The sequence below is a fragment of the Rhea americana genome, unplaced genomic scaffold (assembly GCF_003343005.1).
Source record: "Rhea americana isolate MKP2758 unplaced genomic scaffold, rheAme1 scaffold_109, whole genome shotgun sequence".
In the NCBI taxonomy this organism is placed as follows: Eukaryota; Metazoa; Chordata; class Aves; order Rheiformes; family Rheidae; genus Rhea; species Rhea americana.
Window position 1 is genome coordinate 2217329 of NW_028185139.1, and position 19676 is coordinate 2237004.

General features: G+C 40.5%; 1 protein-coding gene across 1 annotated transcript in view; it reads right to left on the reverse strand.

Annotated features, from left to right (window-relative positions):
- SPTLC3 (serine palmitoyltransferase long chain base subunit 3) overlaps positions 1 to 19160 on the reverse strand; it is an 88280-nt gene extending 69120 nt beyond the window's left edge. Inside the window, exons 1-2 of the mRNA XM_085311078.1 lie at positions 18981 to 19160; positions 16887 to 16955 (exon numbers count right to left, since the gene is read on the reverse strand). Coding sequence (XP_085167204.1) covers positions 16887 to 16955; positions 18981 to 19091 — 180 coding nt within the window. The 5' untranslated portion in view covers positions 19092 to 19160. The remainder of the gene's footprint in view (positions 1 to 16886; positions 16956 to 18980) is intronic.
- Between the last annotated feature and the right edge of the window lie 516 nt (positions 19161 to 19676).

Genomic DNA, 19676 nt, shown 5'->3' on the forward strand with positions numbered 1-19676 from the left:
AAAGTTATTGTGTTTTGATGCAGCATTCAAAAAATAATTCTTTTTTCTTCAATTCAATGATTTTTTTTCCTTGAGTTAAAAGGTTAGATTTCTAAAAATGTCCACCTTCAAAGAAATTACTACTACCACTGCAGCTTATGAGTAAATGAAGTCAACTTTGTAACAAATAACGCCTTTCCTCCCAACTGTATTATATAAACAAGCAAACTAGTTTATAAGAAAGCTGTCATGATTCTGCCTAAATCAGTAATAAATCCCATAAAAGGTTGATTTCCAGAACATCTCATGTTTCACATCTACCCTTCCATAGCTGCAAAAAAATCAAAACAGTTAGAAACACAAGMATATGATTATGGTCATGCTCTTCTGTAGTGCTGCTATGAACTTATTTGTGCAATGAGGCAAATAACTAACAATGAAAGATGCAAGTGTCTCTCTCAACTGCGATAGGGAAGGATSTCAAATTTGTTCCAAGAACTTTAGTTCATCCAGTAATTGCCGAGAGAGAGTGAACTACTCATTTATGTTGCACCATCCAAAAATATCATTACTGCTAAGGAAAAACCACATGTGAAAAGTAACATCATGTTACCGCTACATCCTATGGTACAAATCAATTGACACAGAACCAACAAACCTCAGTTACAGTGGGAAAAATAGTTGGCGTATGTCTCACACGCCTACTCTCTCACRAAATCTGTCTAAGGAGCCACTCAAATAGCTAAATATATAGATATATCAGACTTCATAGTTAATTCTGAAATGATACTGGGGAACTCTGACAATCTTTTTGCCTTTACATTCTTTCCTGTTCCATARCRAAAGATCTGCCTCTGCTCATTCTCMTTTGKAATCTTAACTATCTTAAACTGAATTAATGTTTTTGTGTGCCCATCTAGATATCTCCCTTATGGAYTAACGGAATGACTCCACCTTGAGTAACAGATCTGCCAATACAAACTCTAGAATGATGAAGGGGACATGTAGAATAAGCACCATAACTCAAGAATATATATATAGCAAATCCCTTTTGGGGACCAAATTCATACCAGATGTTATAGTTATCTATGTTTCTTTTCTTTTCTTCTCTCTTTTTTTTTTTTTTCATTCAGTAAGTATACTTCATAACTACTTGGATTGAAGCTAACATCACACAGAGTAACAGCTGCTGGAGGATTGCAAATACAATAAAAGACTGTTTGCAATGCCTATGTCTTCATTTATTTTTGCAACATTCTGCTCATGAGAAGGGAGGTGGAACATCTTGGAACAAAGATCAGTTAGAGCTGCCCCAACAGCAGGGACTTACAAAGCAGAATCCGGTGCAACAGTGGGAGGATACAGTCAGGGCATTGCGAACTCCAGAAAGAGCCCGGCTCAGGAAGACACAATTGCCAGTTGCGGAGACTTAGCTATATTACTAGCTTGAGCTGCCTTTAAAAAATAATTGTTTGAATTATAGGAGAGCTTGATGTTTCCAACTACATCTCTGTACTCATAGCTTTAAACGGCAGTGCTTCCACACCGGATTGGCAGGAGGACGCACATGCCTCTTCTGCTGCCAAGCCACACCCCTTATCTTGCATTAAGTCAGTCCAGGTGGCAGGTGATTTCTGCAATGCTTRAAGGCAAAATCTTGCCTTTTTGACATGCAGGGGTTTCTGGCTCATCGTTTGCACAGGAGCTGGCAAGCCTGCCAACTCCTCCCTGATACCRAGCTTTGTGAAAACAAGACACCTCAGAGGTAACCTTGTCTCTGTGAGAGGTGGTGGCTCTGTAGCCAGATTACGATGGTCTGACTCCGGCTTGGGTCTTGCCTACATCCACACAGAAGGAGATGGTAGTTCTTACCCCCTATCCAGGGCTGTGGGCTAATCCTCCAAGTGCATCAGGGGTCCTAGCTTGAAATAAACTAAAAGAGGAATAAATGAGACACTGCGGTTTTCCTGTTTGGATGAAAGGAGGGTTAAGACAGTTCAGAAAATCCAAGTAAAAGCTCGGTACTGCCACGTCCATTGGCGCTGCAGGGTGGGACACGCTATAGAAATGTACAGTGAAAGGCACTGGCTTTCCTGAGGGACTCTGAATGATATAGACCAAGAGTTATGCCTATTTTATAAGCATGYAGGGAGTTTATATGGCTTCATGTCAAATACACTAGAACAAAGCACTTATAAATTCTGTGTTCATGTAATTTACTTATGAGTTTGCTTTAACAAACACCTGGCTGCTTCATTCGCACAGAATCACAATAACTCAATGTGGGTGAACTACAGCACAGATCAGCAGCTCTTTTGGAAAGGAAAATACCCCAAATAGTGAAAGAGTTTCCAAATTGGGATCCTACCATAGACACATTGCCATAAAGGTAGGTTAAACTCTACCACTGTATACCAAAAAAATGCCAGCAAACTAATATGATTGGGTCCTACAGCACGCCWGAAGAACTAAAAACACAACTGTCAAACAATGCAGTGGTAGATATACAGAAAGGTAAAGAAATAAAAGTGTRATTAGGTTTAAGGCTCAAATTATCACATACATCTGCATTGGAATGGAAGTGTCAAATATTTAAAGCACCTTCACTAAGGTGCCTCACACTGTGTGGAGCATTGACATTAAACCAGAATGTAACCTTTGGGAGGGTGAATCCATGCCATAAATGGAGTATATTTGTAAAGGGCATTCCTGAGCTGCCAGGCAAAAKGATCAACAGGCCACAGAATTTCAGAATTTTTCATTTTCAGTGGGAGTCATTCCAAAAATCTAGTCATTCAATTTGTAAAGCAGAACTGAATTTTTCTGAAAATACCATCTATGTCCCACAGTCTCTGCAGTGAAGGAGAGTTACGTTTTAGCAATRTTTTCCTGTGCTATAATACTAAAGCCTACACTAAACCTCAGTGAACAATATGGAAGGATTGTATTGCTAGATAAAAAAACTGCAACTCTATCATCATTCCCTAAAATTCCTCTCCATTCCCTCTACTCTCACCATTCTGTGTGTCCATCAGATAGGCTTCTGGTATTTTAAGAGAGATCCTGGACATGTAACCAAATTTCCCCAGAAATACTAGAGGCCAGTTTTGGGTTTGGAAAGGAAAGAAAATCGTAAAGTTAAAGTATATTTATGAAGATTGTATGCAAAGTATAGAGGAAGAGAACAGAGTGAAGGTGTTGCAGCAGTTATCAAAGGTTATCCTAGAACTCTCCTAGTGGGAGCATGGCAAAAAGCTAGCGGTGGCAGCCGTGGCGAGCACGGCTGCTTTTCTATTTACGCATGTTCTGATAAAAACGTTCAGTCAGCACTAAGGTATTTCACTTCAGAGTATTACATGTTAGTCAACACGCATGCTGGCTTACACATGATTCAGGTTTCCGTGGCCATTCCCCAGCCAGTCCTGTTCAGTCTTTACAAACGAAGAAATGAAGAAGTCGCCTCCTCCCTCTGAGACTGCAGCTGCTCGCTGCCCTACGTCTTCCCCCCTTGCGCCGTTCCTCCCCCCTCGGTTCCTTGCCTTCCTCCTGGCTGGCATCACCTGCCACAGTCTCAGCCCATCCACGCTTCACCTCCTCTTGCGGCTTTCCCTCTCTCGCCTCCGGCTGCCCCAGCACCCCCAGCGAGCCCAGCACTCCACGGACCTACTTTCTCACAGCGCGTTTTGCTCCCTCGGGCAGCTCCACCTCGCTCTGCCCCAGCGCCGTCTCTCTGCTCAGGGCTGCTCACTCCTTAGGACCGAGCGATCCAGACTCTCYGGTTCAACCACTGCTTTATCTCACCTCCTGCGTTTTCGCCCTCACTGGCCAATGTCAGCTGTGAGAGCGCTCTGTCGCTTCTCTTGACCGATACAGATTTTGCTTCCTTGACTTGAAAGGAGAAACAGAGGTTCATGTACACGCTCATCTGATTCCGTGCACACGATGCTGCCACTTGAATAACTAGAAATTGTACCAAAGAGATACGCCTTTCTTCAGAAGTACTTTTTTTTCTCATAACAGAYGTGAAAATGGTACCTAAACTGAACTATTTACTTACAAATGTAACCTGCCTAACATATACACCTTTCTTTCTAGCTGATGAGTAATTTGAATATACTATCTAACTAACCAATAGTAAAGAAGTTACATATTATGCAGCTTCAGAATTAACTTTCCTTTTCCAAAAGTACTCGATATTCGTATGTGTTGAGGACCTATTTCTGGCAGTTCTAGGGAAATGCTTCCCTTCTAATAGCATGCACATGTGTGGGTTTATTTATTTATTTGAGATTTAATTGTCATTTCAAAACAGAATATTTCAAAGCCCTGGCAATGTTCTTACCTACTCTGTTGTTAAAGGTTTAACTTAGAGCTCTGTTAAATCTTATGTAGTGAATGACCAAAAAACCACAAACAGTGGTTTGAAGAACTTAAGTTTTGCAATGATATACCAGAGCACGTGAGATAAAGTACAGGTGTGACTGCTTGTTTAATCCATGGATTAAGTGAAGCTAATAAAGGAACAAGAATCCAGCAGCTGTTTCAAATCACAGAAAACAATTCTTTGTCCAATAGCATAGACAGTAATACTAGTTCATTTGCTTCTACTACAAGTTTCTAGAAATTGTATCAGAGGATTTATCATCAGGCTTTGTAACTCTGGCTGTCACAGTGATCTGATATGAAAATATGCTTCCTATTCCAAGAAGATATGATTATCTACACACGATTGATGCCCATCTCATATCTCTACTGAAAACTGCATTTCAAATCCTATGCAAGTCTTGCAGAAAAGTCTTGTAGTTATTTGACTACACAGGTAATCAGGCATGTAGCATCATCAAGAATGCAACACAGACTGCAATACTGACTAAAATAGGCTTGAAATGTTAGCCTTAAGGCACGAAGCTGCATGAGCTGGAAGAAAGGAAAAGTAGTAATAAACAGTGAAATCTGCAAACAAATAATTGTCAGTCAACAATGTGAGTTATTTACTGACAAGTGTCACGGTGTTAAGACATTTTTATTAGCTTCCCTGACACCTCCCACCAATAACAGAACACCCAAAGAATCCACAAACCCTCTTCTTCTAGTCTTTTAGACTATGCTTTTGAGGGCAGAGGCCTTGCCTGKAAATCTGTGCAAAGCACTTCAACAGGTTCTCAGCACTGCAGGTTACTCTACGGTATTCCTGAAAACAAAAATCTTCTAATTGTGATCCCTTATATCTCAAGGAAGAAGTAGTCAAAGCTCTCTAAAATCGATAATCATTGAGCCTAGTCATTACTCTGCAACCCAAGCCTACAAAAATTACCTGTTGCAGGCTAAAAGGCATGCACCCGTTCCATTTCTGTCCTTGTGCTGGTACTCCTAACTAGAATGCCATGCCTGCATAGCTGGGATACTCGACCATGAGGTGAACTGAAATCAGGCAGCCTTTGTGAAATGGGTAAACACCAGCCAGATGACAACAACGATGTTGATTTAGCTGGCCTTTGGACCAGAGTCCGCTAGATATGAAGAAGTGATGTACGGGATTAGAACTGAACTACTGCAAAATGTTAATTGATAATTATAATTTTAGAACACGAAGCTTAAACTCAAGTTTCAGCTGTAGAGGAGAAATATCCCGTGAGAACCAAAGAGAAATGAGACCAAAAGCACAAGATACACTTTTCTATCCTTGCTTATCAGCAGTAATTAGAGCAGGAGACAGGTCACCTGCATTATACTCTACTGATGACAAACTACTGACATTTGGCAAAAGGTGGAAAGATTTTGATGAAAACCCCTATGAATTAAGGTTTATTAGATACTCAGACTTATTAGATACTACTGCTATGCATGTCAAGTATTTTACAAAAAAAGAACAGAAAATGAACTCTTTATCTCAGGAAGCCTACAGCCTAAATAAATTCCACAGAAACCAGTGATAAAATGTACATGAGGGAAAGATGTGTTAGAATGGAAGTAAACAGAGCTCTAGGAACTCTGGAAATAATAAATTCTGGATTCCCATGTGTGTATAATGTTGACTGACTTTCACACCAAAGTGCTGCAGTGACTGCAATTTTCTTCTTGATAAAACCTCCCTTCTATTACAGATTCTGCAGTGCACACGAGGAGTGATTTCACATTACAGCTTCTCTTTCGACAGGGAGTGTGCTGGGATTTTCTCCTGTGCTTGGCTGCCCACTTTAAGGAAAGTGTCTGATATACCTTTATCTAATCTTACTGAAATTGGCTGACAGGTTCAGAAGGAGTAGATAGACAGATAGTATTACTAAATATGTCTTGTTTCTACAGGAAACTAGGCCAGATAACAAGATAGCATTATGAAACTGTGTAGTTTTCCTTTTCATAAAATGCCCAAACACACACATTTTTGACACCTATAAAATGATCAGCAGGGAACAAAAATGAGGATGCCTACCTGATGTTTTAAGAATCTGAATAACTTGTCATTTAATTGATTTTTTTTCTGTAAATATTAAGAATCCTATACCAAAGATCACAGGATTACAACAATCTTTTTCTCATCGAGTATATASAAGAGAGAGAGAAAAAAAAGGCAATCTCTAGTGATAACACTAATGACAAAATCAAACAAAAGAATACRTTCGCATAAAAGCACATAATTCTCAGCCAGTCTGCAAAATAAGTTCCGAAAAGGTCTCCAGTTATACTAAGCCACAGATAAACAAAACTACTAACAGTACCTTTGTYTACAAGTTTTAAAATATTTTTTAAGTATTTATTAGTAAAGTTGTATTTATACCTTATGATTTTGCTCGATTTAAACATGTTATGCTGAAAGCATAGAGAAGTTCATGCCTACCTTTTCAAAAGTATCAGTTAGTTTGGGGCGGGGAGGAGAATCAAGTGACAGAGCTCCATTTTTGATCTGTCGTGCTTGGTAATGCTTTGACTGTTTTGTTAGTTACTAACAACAGAAGTGTTTTGGTGACACGCATGCTTGTATCACTTCCAGAGATGGATCTCTGATGCAAAAAAAAAAAAAAAAAAAAAAAGCACCGATTCCCTCCTCAGCTGAAAGAGATGATGGTCAGGGCTTCTTTTATACAAAATAAGGTATGGAAAAGAGACTTCTGTCAGAACAGAAGTCTAGGAAGAGTTGAGACACTGAGGAAGTGCAAAGGGAAGCTTGCTGGAAATGGACAGCTGAACCTGTGTGCTTGGGAAGACGTTGTACGAGGAGGGAGATGGAAGGAATTTGTAAGCATCACTTTACATTGAAAACTGCTGCTGTAACTAGAAGCCYCCTGCTAGGTTTCCACACTGAGCAGTGTTACTCAAAGGCCAGAGATTTGGGATTTGCCTGCTCACCTATCCCTTCCTTAGGATTAGACATACAAGAAAAGTACATACTCCTTTCAGCCCTTCTTGATCCTGTATATCTCAAGTTAAAGAGAGTCAYCATTTGCAGAATTTTATTTCTCTGTCACTGGTCAACAAGATGTGAGGAGGCCAATTAATTTCTATCTGCTAGTTAGTGCTACTCTGTAATGGWCTTGTTTTCAGAGAAGCCACATACATACAGCTGCCACTGAATTCAATTAATTCACTTAAAAAAAAAATCAGGCTACAGAATAGCTGAAGAACACAGTTTGGATTTGATAGATTTTGGATCTGGTTCTTCTGCATGCAGTAGAGCTGTTGTTGCTTCCYGCTTTATGTTACAAGACAATTCATAGCTCCTATTATCCCATCCCTTGCTCTTACAAAGTCTATCTAGAGGTGCAAACACTGAGAAGTAAACTGCATCCTTTTCACRGATGCTGTAAATTACACCTCTTTTGGTACAAAACGTTTAACCTAAGATGAAACTGAATTTTATCACAGCTACTCATGAGTTTCTGAAACACAGGGCTCCTGTCTCAAGACATGAGCTAGCTCATAATTACTTTGCAAACTCTTACTAGTGCACAAAGCTTAACCAACATTTCATACTATTWCACACAAAGTTATCAGTTCCATTAATACATATTTTATTCTTCTCTGAAAGAGAGATTACAGAATTGATAAACTTTCTATTCCATGAAAACATGTAGATTTTAAGATCAAACAGTTAGGCACAGTTTTTATCAACAGCACGATTGTCTCAGAATGAAACAGGTGAGCAAAAAGGATAACACTTATCTTTAAAAGTGTAGGCTTTGGCAAACACTCATTTTTGTTTTKAAATCTTTACTTATTCCTGCTTGATTATTAATATGCATTATATTTTAGAAACAAAGGTCTGAGTTCAACTTGAAGAGACACTGTTAAGAAACTTACTAAAAGCCAGAACTGACTAACAGGGAAACTCCACTCATGTGGCATTCTCTCTACATTATTTTATAAAATAATTTTACATTTCTCAACCTGCACATTTACATTTCTCAACCTGACTGTACACACAAAGCAGAATCTACTTTGTAAGACCCATTATATATTCACTGAGAAGCACCAATGCAATATGTAAAGGTTTATAAAAATAAAACTGTTAGTTCTTATATAATCGTAAGCAAGTGAAAATAAATTGAAGATGATTACCAGCAGGTGAGGGGCTATTACGATTAAAGAAGAGAAAAAGGGGTGGAAGATGGATAAAAACACAGTTTGAAGAGACTTATTTCCTTTACGATTAAAATACTCCCCYGTCCCCCTCATAAAAATAAACCCAAACCAAACAACAATGTTTGCCCCTTGGGGATTAACACTCCCTAATACTTGCCAGAACCTCCCAAGCAATCTTACCACCCACATATGCAAGCAGAAATGTTGCTTTTATAACAGTTATGCAAGAAAAAAATTTGATGACAACACAGGAGAGCAATGCCTTATATAAAGAATAGACAGATATACAGACATACAGTTTTGTGCCAGAGGAAAAAAAAAAAAGAAAAGAAAGTGTCCCTTTGAGCATGCCTAATGCCAAAAGACAGAAAGTTCGAAAGCTGAAATTAGATGAACTTACTTGCATACCATCTTAAAAAGCTGAGAAAGTTCACTGATTTTTAAATTCTTTCTTGGACCATGAAATGCTGAGTAAGGCTCAGCTTAGCTTAACTGTAACAAAAAATACCTTAAGCAAAATTTTGAGTTGAGCCTGTGAATCATTTTCTAGTTTAGTGCTGATATCTGTGTAGTACTTGAAGTTTTAACAGAGAGACGGACCAGCTGGTGGTCTGAGAAGATGTGCCTGATCAAGTCATGGGGTTGAGATTCTTTCATGGAGCAGCTGACAACAAGGTACAATCTGACAAACACTCACTCAATTTCATTTATCTCTGAAGTTAGTCTCCAGGGTCCCTGTCTAAATCACTACAGTTATGGACATATGGCAGCACGCTACAGAGGACTCTGCAGTCCATGCCATGATCTGTACAGGCAGATGATGGAAGTATCTGTATTCTGCCCCTTATAAGCAACAGGCTGAGCGAACTCTACAGACACCCCCAACAACTGTGTGTTTGACTTCTCGATTCCAGTAACTTTCAAAAAGTGTAAYGTACTGGGGCCACAGAGAGAGAAATGTTCATTTCAGAAGACAATGATGTTTTCTGCAGGCACAAGGAGCAAACTAGAAATTGAATACAGGGACAGATCAAGGCACTCTCTTGCAGAACAAMCTCATGAAGCCCAAGAACACAGAAATGGCTGCTACACCTCAATGTGTAGGCTGACAATTTTGCAACTGCAAGATCAGCCAGGCTGAAGTTTCAGATAGCTACATGTGAGTCACAGAGAAGGATGTRTGGCAGCTCTTCAGACCACATGAATCATCAGGAGTGGCAGGAAAGCAGAAACTCAAATGGAAGTTCCTGGAGGAAGCACCCTGCAGCATGATGTCAGCTGTAATRGCTGTGAGTTCCAGTTCCTCACCACAATTTTGTCTTTCCACATTACCAAGTGAATAAGCCTTCACTTCTTGGTAGGCTGAGGAGAAAAATAGGTTTTGTGGAAGACGGTAAATGATGGAGCACATGCCAAAGCCTGTGCTTGGCCAAATGAACAAAGGCAACTATACAGCTGCATAACTTAGAGATGATCAGAAGAATACTGCTGTCTTACATCTACACTGGATGCTCTCCCAAGAACCCAAAACACCTTGAGTTTCAGAGATTAGCTCCAGCAGGAGCAACTTCAGTCTCAGACTGCACCTAACATGGATATTGGCCACTTTCAAACTGGCATTGTTACAAAGAGACAAATGAGGTCTTTGTCTGAGCAAGGGATGGAGAGAATCACTTGGCCAGAACACATTAAGCATTACCTTGAGCTGAAGACATGGGTGCGCATAGATGGCATCTGCTCTGGGAATTCGGCTCTTCACCTCCTGKGTCACTACTAAAAGACATCTTGCTAAATACTCTAGGTACCTGGTAGGATTAATATATCCTAAAGTAGAAAAATCTTCTGCTTCTTTTGGGTCTGGCATACCACACTTGTGGTTTCTGTTCCCTACTCTGCTCTTTAAATCACAATATTTGTCCTCCCAACTCAACATCTGGCCCACAACAACAACTCTCTTACAGAATGGCCTCACAAGAACTTCTAAAATTGCTTTCTGTAGAAAAATTAAATGCCAGAAATAGGAGAAATTCTCTGGGTGAGCCACTGGTCATTTCCTCTTTTGCTGTGTCATGCCACAACCTTAGCTACAGTAAAATAAGTTAACTTTCTTTAAAAATACATTAAAAATTAATAATCCATGAAAGAGTTCATACTTCTGTTGACAGCAGAAATGCACTTTCACACTATAAGAAACTAAAGGCTCTGTATGGTTTTCCAATATCCTATAAAACAGAATTTGAATCACCACTGCACTCTTGCAAACTGCAGGCTGTGAGAGGCAGCATGGTGTTAACCATTTTTCTGGTAAAGTCTGGTTTATAGAGATGYAGACAGTCCCTAAACAACCATTATCTTATAATTTTTCATGAACTTGCTTCTGCAATGGAATGCAGCCACCTTAAAAACAAACAAACAAAAACAAACAAACAAAAATGTTACCTTGCCACCTAAGGCAAAATTTAGGTGGCTAAAAAGGTATGGGTGGCTAARTTGCTTTCAAAGGTGGATTAGTTCTCATGCTGAAGATACTTTATATGTTGGATAAACAGGAAGGCAACGGGACCAGCCACTTCATGGCTTCTTTCACTAATTATTTCTACTGCACAATAAGCGCAGTACAGCACAAAAGTGGCTGTGAAAAACTTCATCTTTTACTCAAGGTGCAAATACAGTCCAGATCCAGGAATTCAACACATACAGGCTGTGAAAAGAGCTCCAGAAGAATATATCAATTTGCAGACAAWACTTAAGAACGTCCTTAAAAAACCATCTGGGAGATAGCACTAATATTTTATAATACTTAATATTATATATTTTTTTTATTTTATAGAGTATGAAGGTAATCAGGCACATAGGCACTCTCCAGAGAAGCACATGCTACTGTTTATAATACTGTTCTCCTGTTTATAACACTAACAAAACATAACGCAGAATCATGGAAGCTCTCACTAGCCCTTCACTTTAGACACAGACATAGTAAAGGTTGTAAATGCTTCCACAGATTTAACCCTTCTGATTGACATAATCCAGACCAACTATCTGCCTCAGGCTGATATTTTTAAAGTTTGGTTAAATAAATGAGGATAGGAAAAAACTCACATTTTTGTTTTCCCTAGACTAAAAAAATATACATAGTGTTTTTCCTGAGCAAGTTCAATGCATTTASTCTTTGGAGGAAAGGCTTGCAATTCTGTAGAAAGGATGAGTTCTTTTACTGTTCTTTTGAAGGCATTATCAAAGCTGAGCAAGACTTCAGYCTCTGAAAAACCTCCATTTGACAGAAGCTTGCTAAAAGATGGAGATTGAAAGTCCACTGGCATTGTGGATGAGACTGGAAAAACTAAATGAGATTTCCTCTCTGATTTTTGTGCTGGCAGCTCCTCTGATATTGGACACTGAATGATGATCTTCCATGCTGTGCCCATGCAGCATCAGAAGTCTGAATGGCATGTATAGCTTATATGCATAACTATCTTACCAGGTAATTACCTGAAGTTTGGTATCAATTCTGTTCATTTTCAGAGTCATTGCAACTAATTCTTACCAGAGAAATGCTACCTTTTTATGTTAAAGRATCACAGACTCGCTTAGGCTGGAAGGGTCTTTGAAGGGTCTCTAGTCCAACTCCCTTCCCAAAGGCAGGTCAACACTGAATTCACAGCAGGGTGGTCAGGGTTTGGCTCAGTTGGATACTGAAAACCTCCAAGAATGGAGGTGCCATAGCCTGAGTAAGCTGTCTTAGTGCTCAATTATCCGTATCTTCAAAATTTTTTTCCCTCATATACGAAACCTTTCTTGCCTTGTTTTACGATCACTGTCCCTCATTCTTTGGCTATGCACTTCAGTAAAAAGCCTTGCTTACTGAAGGTATTGGGTGGCGGCTGTTAGGTCYCTCTGAAACAGTCTCTTCTCCAACAGAACAAACTTAGATCCTCCAGCCTCTGCTCACATGGCAAGTGTTCCAGCCCCCTGACCATCCTAGGGGCTCTCCACTGGATTCACTTGTTTATTGACATCTTGCATGAGGGCCCCAAAACCTTATACGATATTCAAGCTGTCRTCTAAGTGCCAAGTAAAGAGAGATCACTATACTGGCTATGGTCCTGTTAACAGTGCCCAGGATGCTGCTAGCTGTCATCACGGCCAAGCTGCACTACAGGTTCACGTTAAGCTGATTCTCCTCCAGGACCCCCAGGGCCTTTTCAGTAAAGCTGCTTCACAGACAGTCAATCCCCAGGCTGCACCAAAGCAGGGGTTAGTCTGTTCCAGATGCATGACTCTGCATTCATACTTGTTGAATTGCATGATGATCTTGTTGACCTGTTCCCCCAGATTGCCTAGATCTCCCCTGAATGGTGCACTTGTCCTCAAGCAAATTGACTATCCCTCCAGTTTGGTGATGTTTGCACACTTGGTGAAGGTGCATTCTGTTTCTTCCTCTGGGTTATTGACAGATATTAAGCAGGATACATCCCAGTATAGACCCCCAAGTAACTCAGCTTGTAACTAGCTTTCAGGCAAAGTGTGAACCATTAACCATTACTCTGATGATCCAGCCAGTTATTAACCCATAGAGTAGTCCATCCATCTAGACTGTAATGTCACAACTAGCACACAAGGTTTGTATTGCTGAAATGGAGGTGGATGACACCCCCCATTCACAGATCTGGTCACTTCCTCATAAAAGAAAATCAGTCAGTCAAACGTGATTTACTTTCGGTAAATCCATGCTTGCTATTTCTATCACCTTTTTATGTTCCCTAAAACAATTTTTGCTAGAAATGATCCACCTTCTGAAGACAGRTGCAACATTTGCCTTTCTTCAGTCATCAAGGACTTTTCTTGATATCCTGTCAGAGATGATAGAGAATGACATCACTACGRTATCAGCCAGCTCTCTCAGCACCCTTGGATGCATTTCTTCTGGTCCCATATATTTTTATGGCTTAAGATTACTCAAGAGACCCCTAACTCAACCTCCTTCCACTACTGGAAGCTTCTATGCTCCTTGAATCTGATGTGGGTTCTGAACCCACAAAGGCTTGGGAGATCTTGCAGGTCTAGGGCAAAGAAGGCATCAGGTACCTCAGCCTTGCCTATGCCCACTGTCACTAATTCACCCAGTCCATTCAGCAATGGGCCCCATTTTCCTTGTTTATTCATTTACTACTAATGTAGCACTAAAAGCTCTTTTTGTTGCCTTTGAGGTCCCTTTTAAGCATCAGATATAGGTAAGTTTCAGTTTTCCTAGCACTAACCCTCATGCCTATACAATGTTTCCAAATTCGTGTTTCTATCTCTTGTATACTGCCTTTGTGCACTGGAAGTCAATCATGAGTTCCCTGGTTAGCTAAGCCAGTTTCCTGATATGTTTRCTCATTTTAATGAGTAGGGAGATGGTGTACGGTTTAGCTTAAAGGACCTTGTCCTTAAAGATCCGACATCCTTATTGAGCTCCTTTGCCCCACTGACTATCATTTGCTTTCTTCTTGTTTCTTAGGCCTTACAAGCCAAAACAAATCATAACACGCTCTCTTTGTGAGGGCCAAAACTTCCAAAAAATAAATTATCTGAATTTAGAGATTTCCAGGTGTTACCAGTGACTGTAGTTCTACTGGAAACTTTCTTATTATGCTATATGAAAGATCTCTAGCCTTGTATGCAAAGTCTCATGCAACACACTTAAAGCATTGCTACAAGAGTCCTTGACTGTTTGGTGTCCCTACAACATCTGCTGCATCTCCGTTTGCTGAAGCAAGTCTTTGATTTCCTGATTCCAATGCATCGAATTCGGCACACAGCAGGATAGATGACGGGAAGAAGGGTGTGAATCTGAARCCTGTGATTAGTAACTGAGAACGCTGGTGCAAGGCAATGAATTTCTGAGGCTCGAAACCAAAGAGCACGCTGGAACTGAGTAGGAGGAGGTCATGCCTGTGGTGCAGCTGAGGTGAAAGTATTGGTAATTGGTAGAGAAATCAGACTGGGTGTCAGACTCAATATCCTTCAGCTGTCACTACAGCTGTGAAACCCGTAGAGAGCACAGGGGTTGCGCTTTCCACTAACACGTGCACAATGGAACGGGTTCAGGCTGGGGCTAATAAAGGCCTTTTTCACTTTGTTTTTACCCACAGCAATGTACAAAAATGAAGAAATTTCAGAAGAAATGATTCTGTTAGTAGATCGTTAACACTGCAGAGTTGAGGCTGCAAACATTTGGAAAAGCTGTGGTCTATCAGCCTTAACCCCCCCGCCCCCTCTTTTCTCTTCTCCTATCAATATTCCTTACACTATTCTTCTAATTGCAGGTTTTAGCTTGCTTTTCTATACAGGACTACTAGTGTTTATCTTGAGTTTACATCCAAAATGCCCCAGTTACACAACTACTGCAAAAGTGCATAAAGTAAATACTATATTTGAGAGAACAGAACACAAAGCAACCACAGAGTGCATTTACCACATATAGGGGAATTATTCCCATGAGAACAGTTAAATGACATTTTCCTCTTATAACTCTTATTAAAAAAAAAATCTAAATAATGTTTTCTTTAAAWCTTCCTTTGGGGAGTGACACTGTAGTGCAGAAAGGAAAGAAGGGAAGAAGTGGAGCCGTAAGCATGGAAAGGACCGAGTCTGGCTGCTGGAGGACTGAATCAATAGTAGACTGTTACCGTTTGGAGGACCAGACGTCACAGGACAGGGTGTAAACATAATCAGCTTCTGAATTTTAGAGCCCCAAATGTCAGAAGGCTCTGACATCTTCTGGCTACCAAAGTAAGGGCGGTAGGGAAGAGGTTACTGTACTTGATATTATGCTGCTGGGCTCTACATGGTTCCAATTCACATCTTTTCTGCTTTCAAAAAGGAGCTCAAAAGCTCTGGAAGAGTCTTTAGTGTATTYCCTGCAAGCTTCTTCCAGGCTACTGCCATTCTCAGTGTAGAACAGAAAAAAAAAGAAAGAAAAAAAGATTTAGGATCAGTTTTATACTATCCTTTTTGAAGATGAAAAGAATTAGGCTCTGTAAGGCACCCAAGGAAATGATTTATCAAAGAAATAAAACTGCTGTGTAGGTATTGTAGGAAAAAAGTTCCCTTTGGACAAATATGTCTATAGTTTTAATGTACAATATCTCCTGCAAATGACACCCAATAAACAAAAAATAGTTAAAAATAATAATAAAAGAGAGTCACAACCTCCTTCTGGCTACTTCAATTAGATAATTAAATAGATTAACTACTGAACTGTGCTTTGGATAAGGACAATGTCAGGCTACAGACCTGGAAGAATATAAAACATCTGTCTGTGTTACGAACACATGAGAGGGAACTGATGGTCCACGATCCACCTTCCAAAGTCTGGGTCTCGCTATGCTCCACCTTCCAAGGAGGGGGATGTGGTCAGGCCTGCTGTTCGCTRTTACATGGAAGTCTGTATTACCAACTATGACCGAGTGAGTCAGACTTAAAATCACAGAAGCTATTCAAACAACAGTCCCATGCCATCAAAGCAGCGTGGCTTCTCCCAAAGCAACAGCATCTCTTCTGACAGAATGCTCTTCTGCTTCTTTATCACTCACGCTTTTCTGCTTCTTTATCATCCAGCTACCTCTTCTCCTGCCCTCCTCTCCTGTAAGTAGTATGCCACAGATTGCTAGAAGTAGGGAGAGCCTCCCTTCTCCCTTGCATTTGATCATCCCTAATTACACTCCSCAATCCATTAAACAAAATCCTTTGTTCCGAGATTTTGCTGTATCAGAATAGTTTCTCTCTTTCTGCCACGCACATACATGTACAAATGTTCCTACACAATTARGATGCAAAATACGTTGTTCCTGAGCAAGTTTCCAAAGCCAGTGCTTCATGCAGGCTCCCTAGAAAAGAGATTTATGGAGCTAATTTCTGCAAAGCCTGATGTTCCAGTCAGTCAATTGTGTGTAGTAACTATTGCTACATATTCCTGGCTTAGGAGCCTTCACTGTGCCATGCCCTCACTGCAGCCTCTGCACCATCAGTTGCCTCTCTCACCAGGACACCTCCCTCTCCAGCCTTCCCCGCCAGGTAACAGAGCTGTAATTAAGCCTAAGACTTCCAGAACTGCCGCAGGTCTCAAGYGCTAGAGCCAGTATCACCAGCCGTGTCCCCTGAGCATCCTGGCATGATGATTCTTATCCTACGTAAGGTGTTTAAGAATGAGTTAATTTACTTAATAGGCAGCGAAGTATCTGTATGCGTGCATGTTTGTGTGTGGCTGGGTGCAAGGGAAAACTGCRGGAAGGTGGAGAAAGAACAGAAGAGGGAAAGGGAGGATGACTGGAATCACGACAAACCTGGCTCTGGCTCCCGCACAGGCTTCCTTGTGCACCCAGCTGCCATTTTTCCTGCGCTTCAGATCCCAGCTGTAAAACGGGGAGAACACCTCAGTGAGGCGCTGTGAATATAAACCCCCGGGAATACTGTGTGATGTTCCACCTGTGCAGCAACAAGCCATGCAAACAGACCGGGTACGAAGGAACAGTGCCTATTTCTGTAAAACAGGATGGAGCCAAGRCACGAACAGGGCGAGGCGGACGGGGTGGGGAAACAGACCAGACAGGAACGGGTAGATTCCTACTGGGAATGAGATTCCTGCTTCGTACAGGACTCCCGTCTGTTATTGTTTCCTTCTTTCCCAATCTGCATTTGAAGCAGGAGAGAGGGGAAATGGTCTGTGATTCCGAACGCAGCACCAGCGCAGACTTACCAAACCCGCCTTTGATAAGCCTGCTGAACACGGCTGAAACATCACTTCCTCGGCTGGGAGCGGTATTTACCAGYCATTTCACCGCTTCCCTCCCATGGCACACGGCAGGGTAAAACCTCTTCTCCTCCAACCATATGGTACTCATAATTTGCTAATCTAGCAGGTGCATCTATTAGTATATTTCCTTCATGTTTTCCCCCTGCTTTTAGTCTAGGYTTTACTTCCTTTTTCCTCACACTCAGGAATATTTTTCTTTGGATTTCCTACTTAATAGAAAAGACTTGTCCAGAAAAGCAAACTAATCCATTCTTGGAGTTTGCTGCTTTCAAAACATATTTGTAACATCTTAACAATGTCTGAATGGCAAGGCTTTCTCCTTGAAATTTGCTACTCATACTGAAAGTGTATGTTTCAGGCATCATAGTGGCCATGACTGCAACAWATAAAATTATGGGGAGATAGACGTAGTAAATAAAAAGATGTTAGATTAGAATTCCTAGGAGCAAATCCCAAGAAAGGCCTTTTCCATCATTGCACAAGCTTTCTTGCTTTCCTCATCCTACAAAAGCCAGTGATCAGGAAACACCCAAAGGGAGACACCTAAAGCCAGACAATCATTAACTTCACTCTAGATGTGCCTTCATTAGAGTGCTAGGTGCATGAGATCCCCATTTGAAAAAGAGACAAGATAGCAGTTTGTTTGTAAAACCGGGGAGCCTAGCCACACTCWTTGTCTAAAGCTTTTGGCAGGGACAGGACAGAGATGCTAAGGTGTCTAGTGACCACTTAGGCTCAACAGCCAAGCTCCCCATTCTCCTTGCCTTCACACTGGGCTTTAAAGCCAGTCTTCTGCTACTCACACCAAGAYCTTCCACTAATAGACATACCAGAATTCATAATTAGGACACTTTAATGTGGACAGTACGTTCCCAACTGGAACAGGTATTGCAGGCAGTCTAAATTTAAAATCTGAGTTCTTTTGTCAAAAGAATACCTTTGGTTTTGTGGTTCATTTTTGAGGTGCTACATGCCAACTATTCCACAGAACGTTCACATAAAGTGTTGGTTTCAAAGAGAAGAGCTTGAAAAAAACAGTAAGTGAGCTGACTCAGATTTTAAGCACTACAGATGCTGACAGTGTAGAGAATAAGTTGCTAAGACTGGTGAGCAGGCATCAGTAAAGTAGGTATTAAGCCAACCTTTCAGTAAGGTAAACATTAGGAAAGGACAGCTTCTCCTGCCTGTGTTTTTTTGGTCATACTCGTACATCAGTAAGTCATACTTTAAAAACCACTCAACACACACTTTAAGTTGATAAAACAGCTTTCCACTAGAGATTCACACATTGCAGAATCAACTCCACTATTGGTTAGGCTTTAAAAGGAAACTACTGCCTTGCAGAGTGCACGTGCTTGTTGYGTTTGATATGAACTAGAGGCTAGTTAGTTCACAAAACCGCCAATACATTGCTCAAGCACCCACAGCTCTCTCTGGAGTTCAGGATGATAGAAACAGTGCAGAATCAGGTTCCCAAGATGATCAAACTTAACATATAAGGCAACACTGTACCACCTGTTTTATGAACACTAAGACCTCCATAAAGTTAGTTTAGTAAGTCATGTTGTAACTGCCTAATTGATTTCAATATAGAGGCAAATTAGGGTAAACAATTAAATCTTACCTTAATTCCGTTCGTAATTCCATTTTTGTTAGAGATTCCACTTTTTAGGAGATTATTCTGTTTCTGATGATGATGTAGATGTCCATTGCAGACAGCGCTGGGATTAGCCATCTGTTTAAATTAGTCRGATTCTCCGTTCTTAAGGGTGTCTCAGATCTTTCTACTGTAAAAAAAGACAGTGGGATGAGCAGATAAAGTTCTGAGTTAAGGCCTGAAAGGTATCCAACTGGTCTGTCAGGATTTTCCAGGATGAGATGAGGAACTATCTTTTGCAATATCTTAGAAACTTAAAACTGTTTCTTTCATACACCTTCAGCTCCAGCAAGCTAGAATACTAAATACATAGCAGGAGGGTATGCTTAAAACCTCTGAAAAATACTGCTCATTGCTGACTGACTGACACTGCTTTTATGAGTCAACAAGACTCCTGCAGCTATCAAGAAGTGGGTGGATTCAGAGGCGGAGACACTTAAAGATATATTACCTCCCAAATATCACCCAGTGAGAAACACCGCATTTTTCTCCTGATTTCACTCATTGTAGAGCTATGTTACTCTATTGACAGTGCAAGAATAAAATGTTTTGAAAATTTGAACAGAGTAATCTTTAAATCTATGTGATTCATCTTGCTAAGAATATAYAGGCTTAAGAAAAGGTATTTTGCTGGGTAGAATAGAATATATTTTTTTCTTTTTT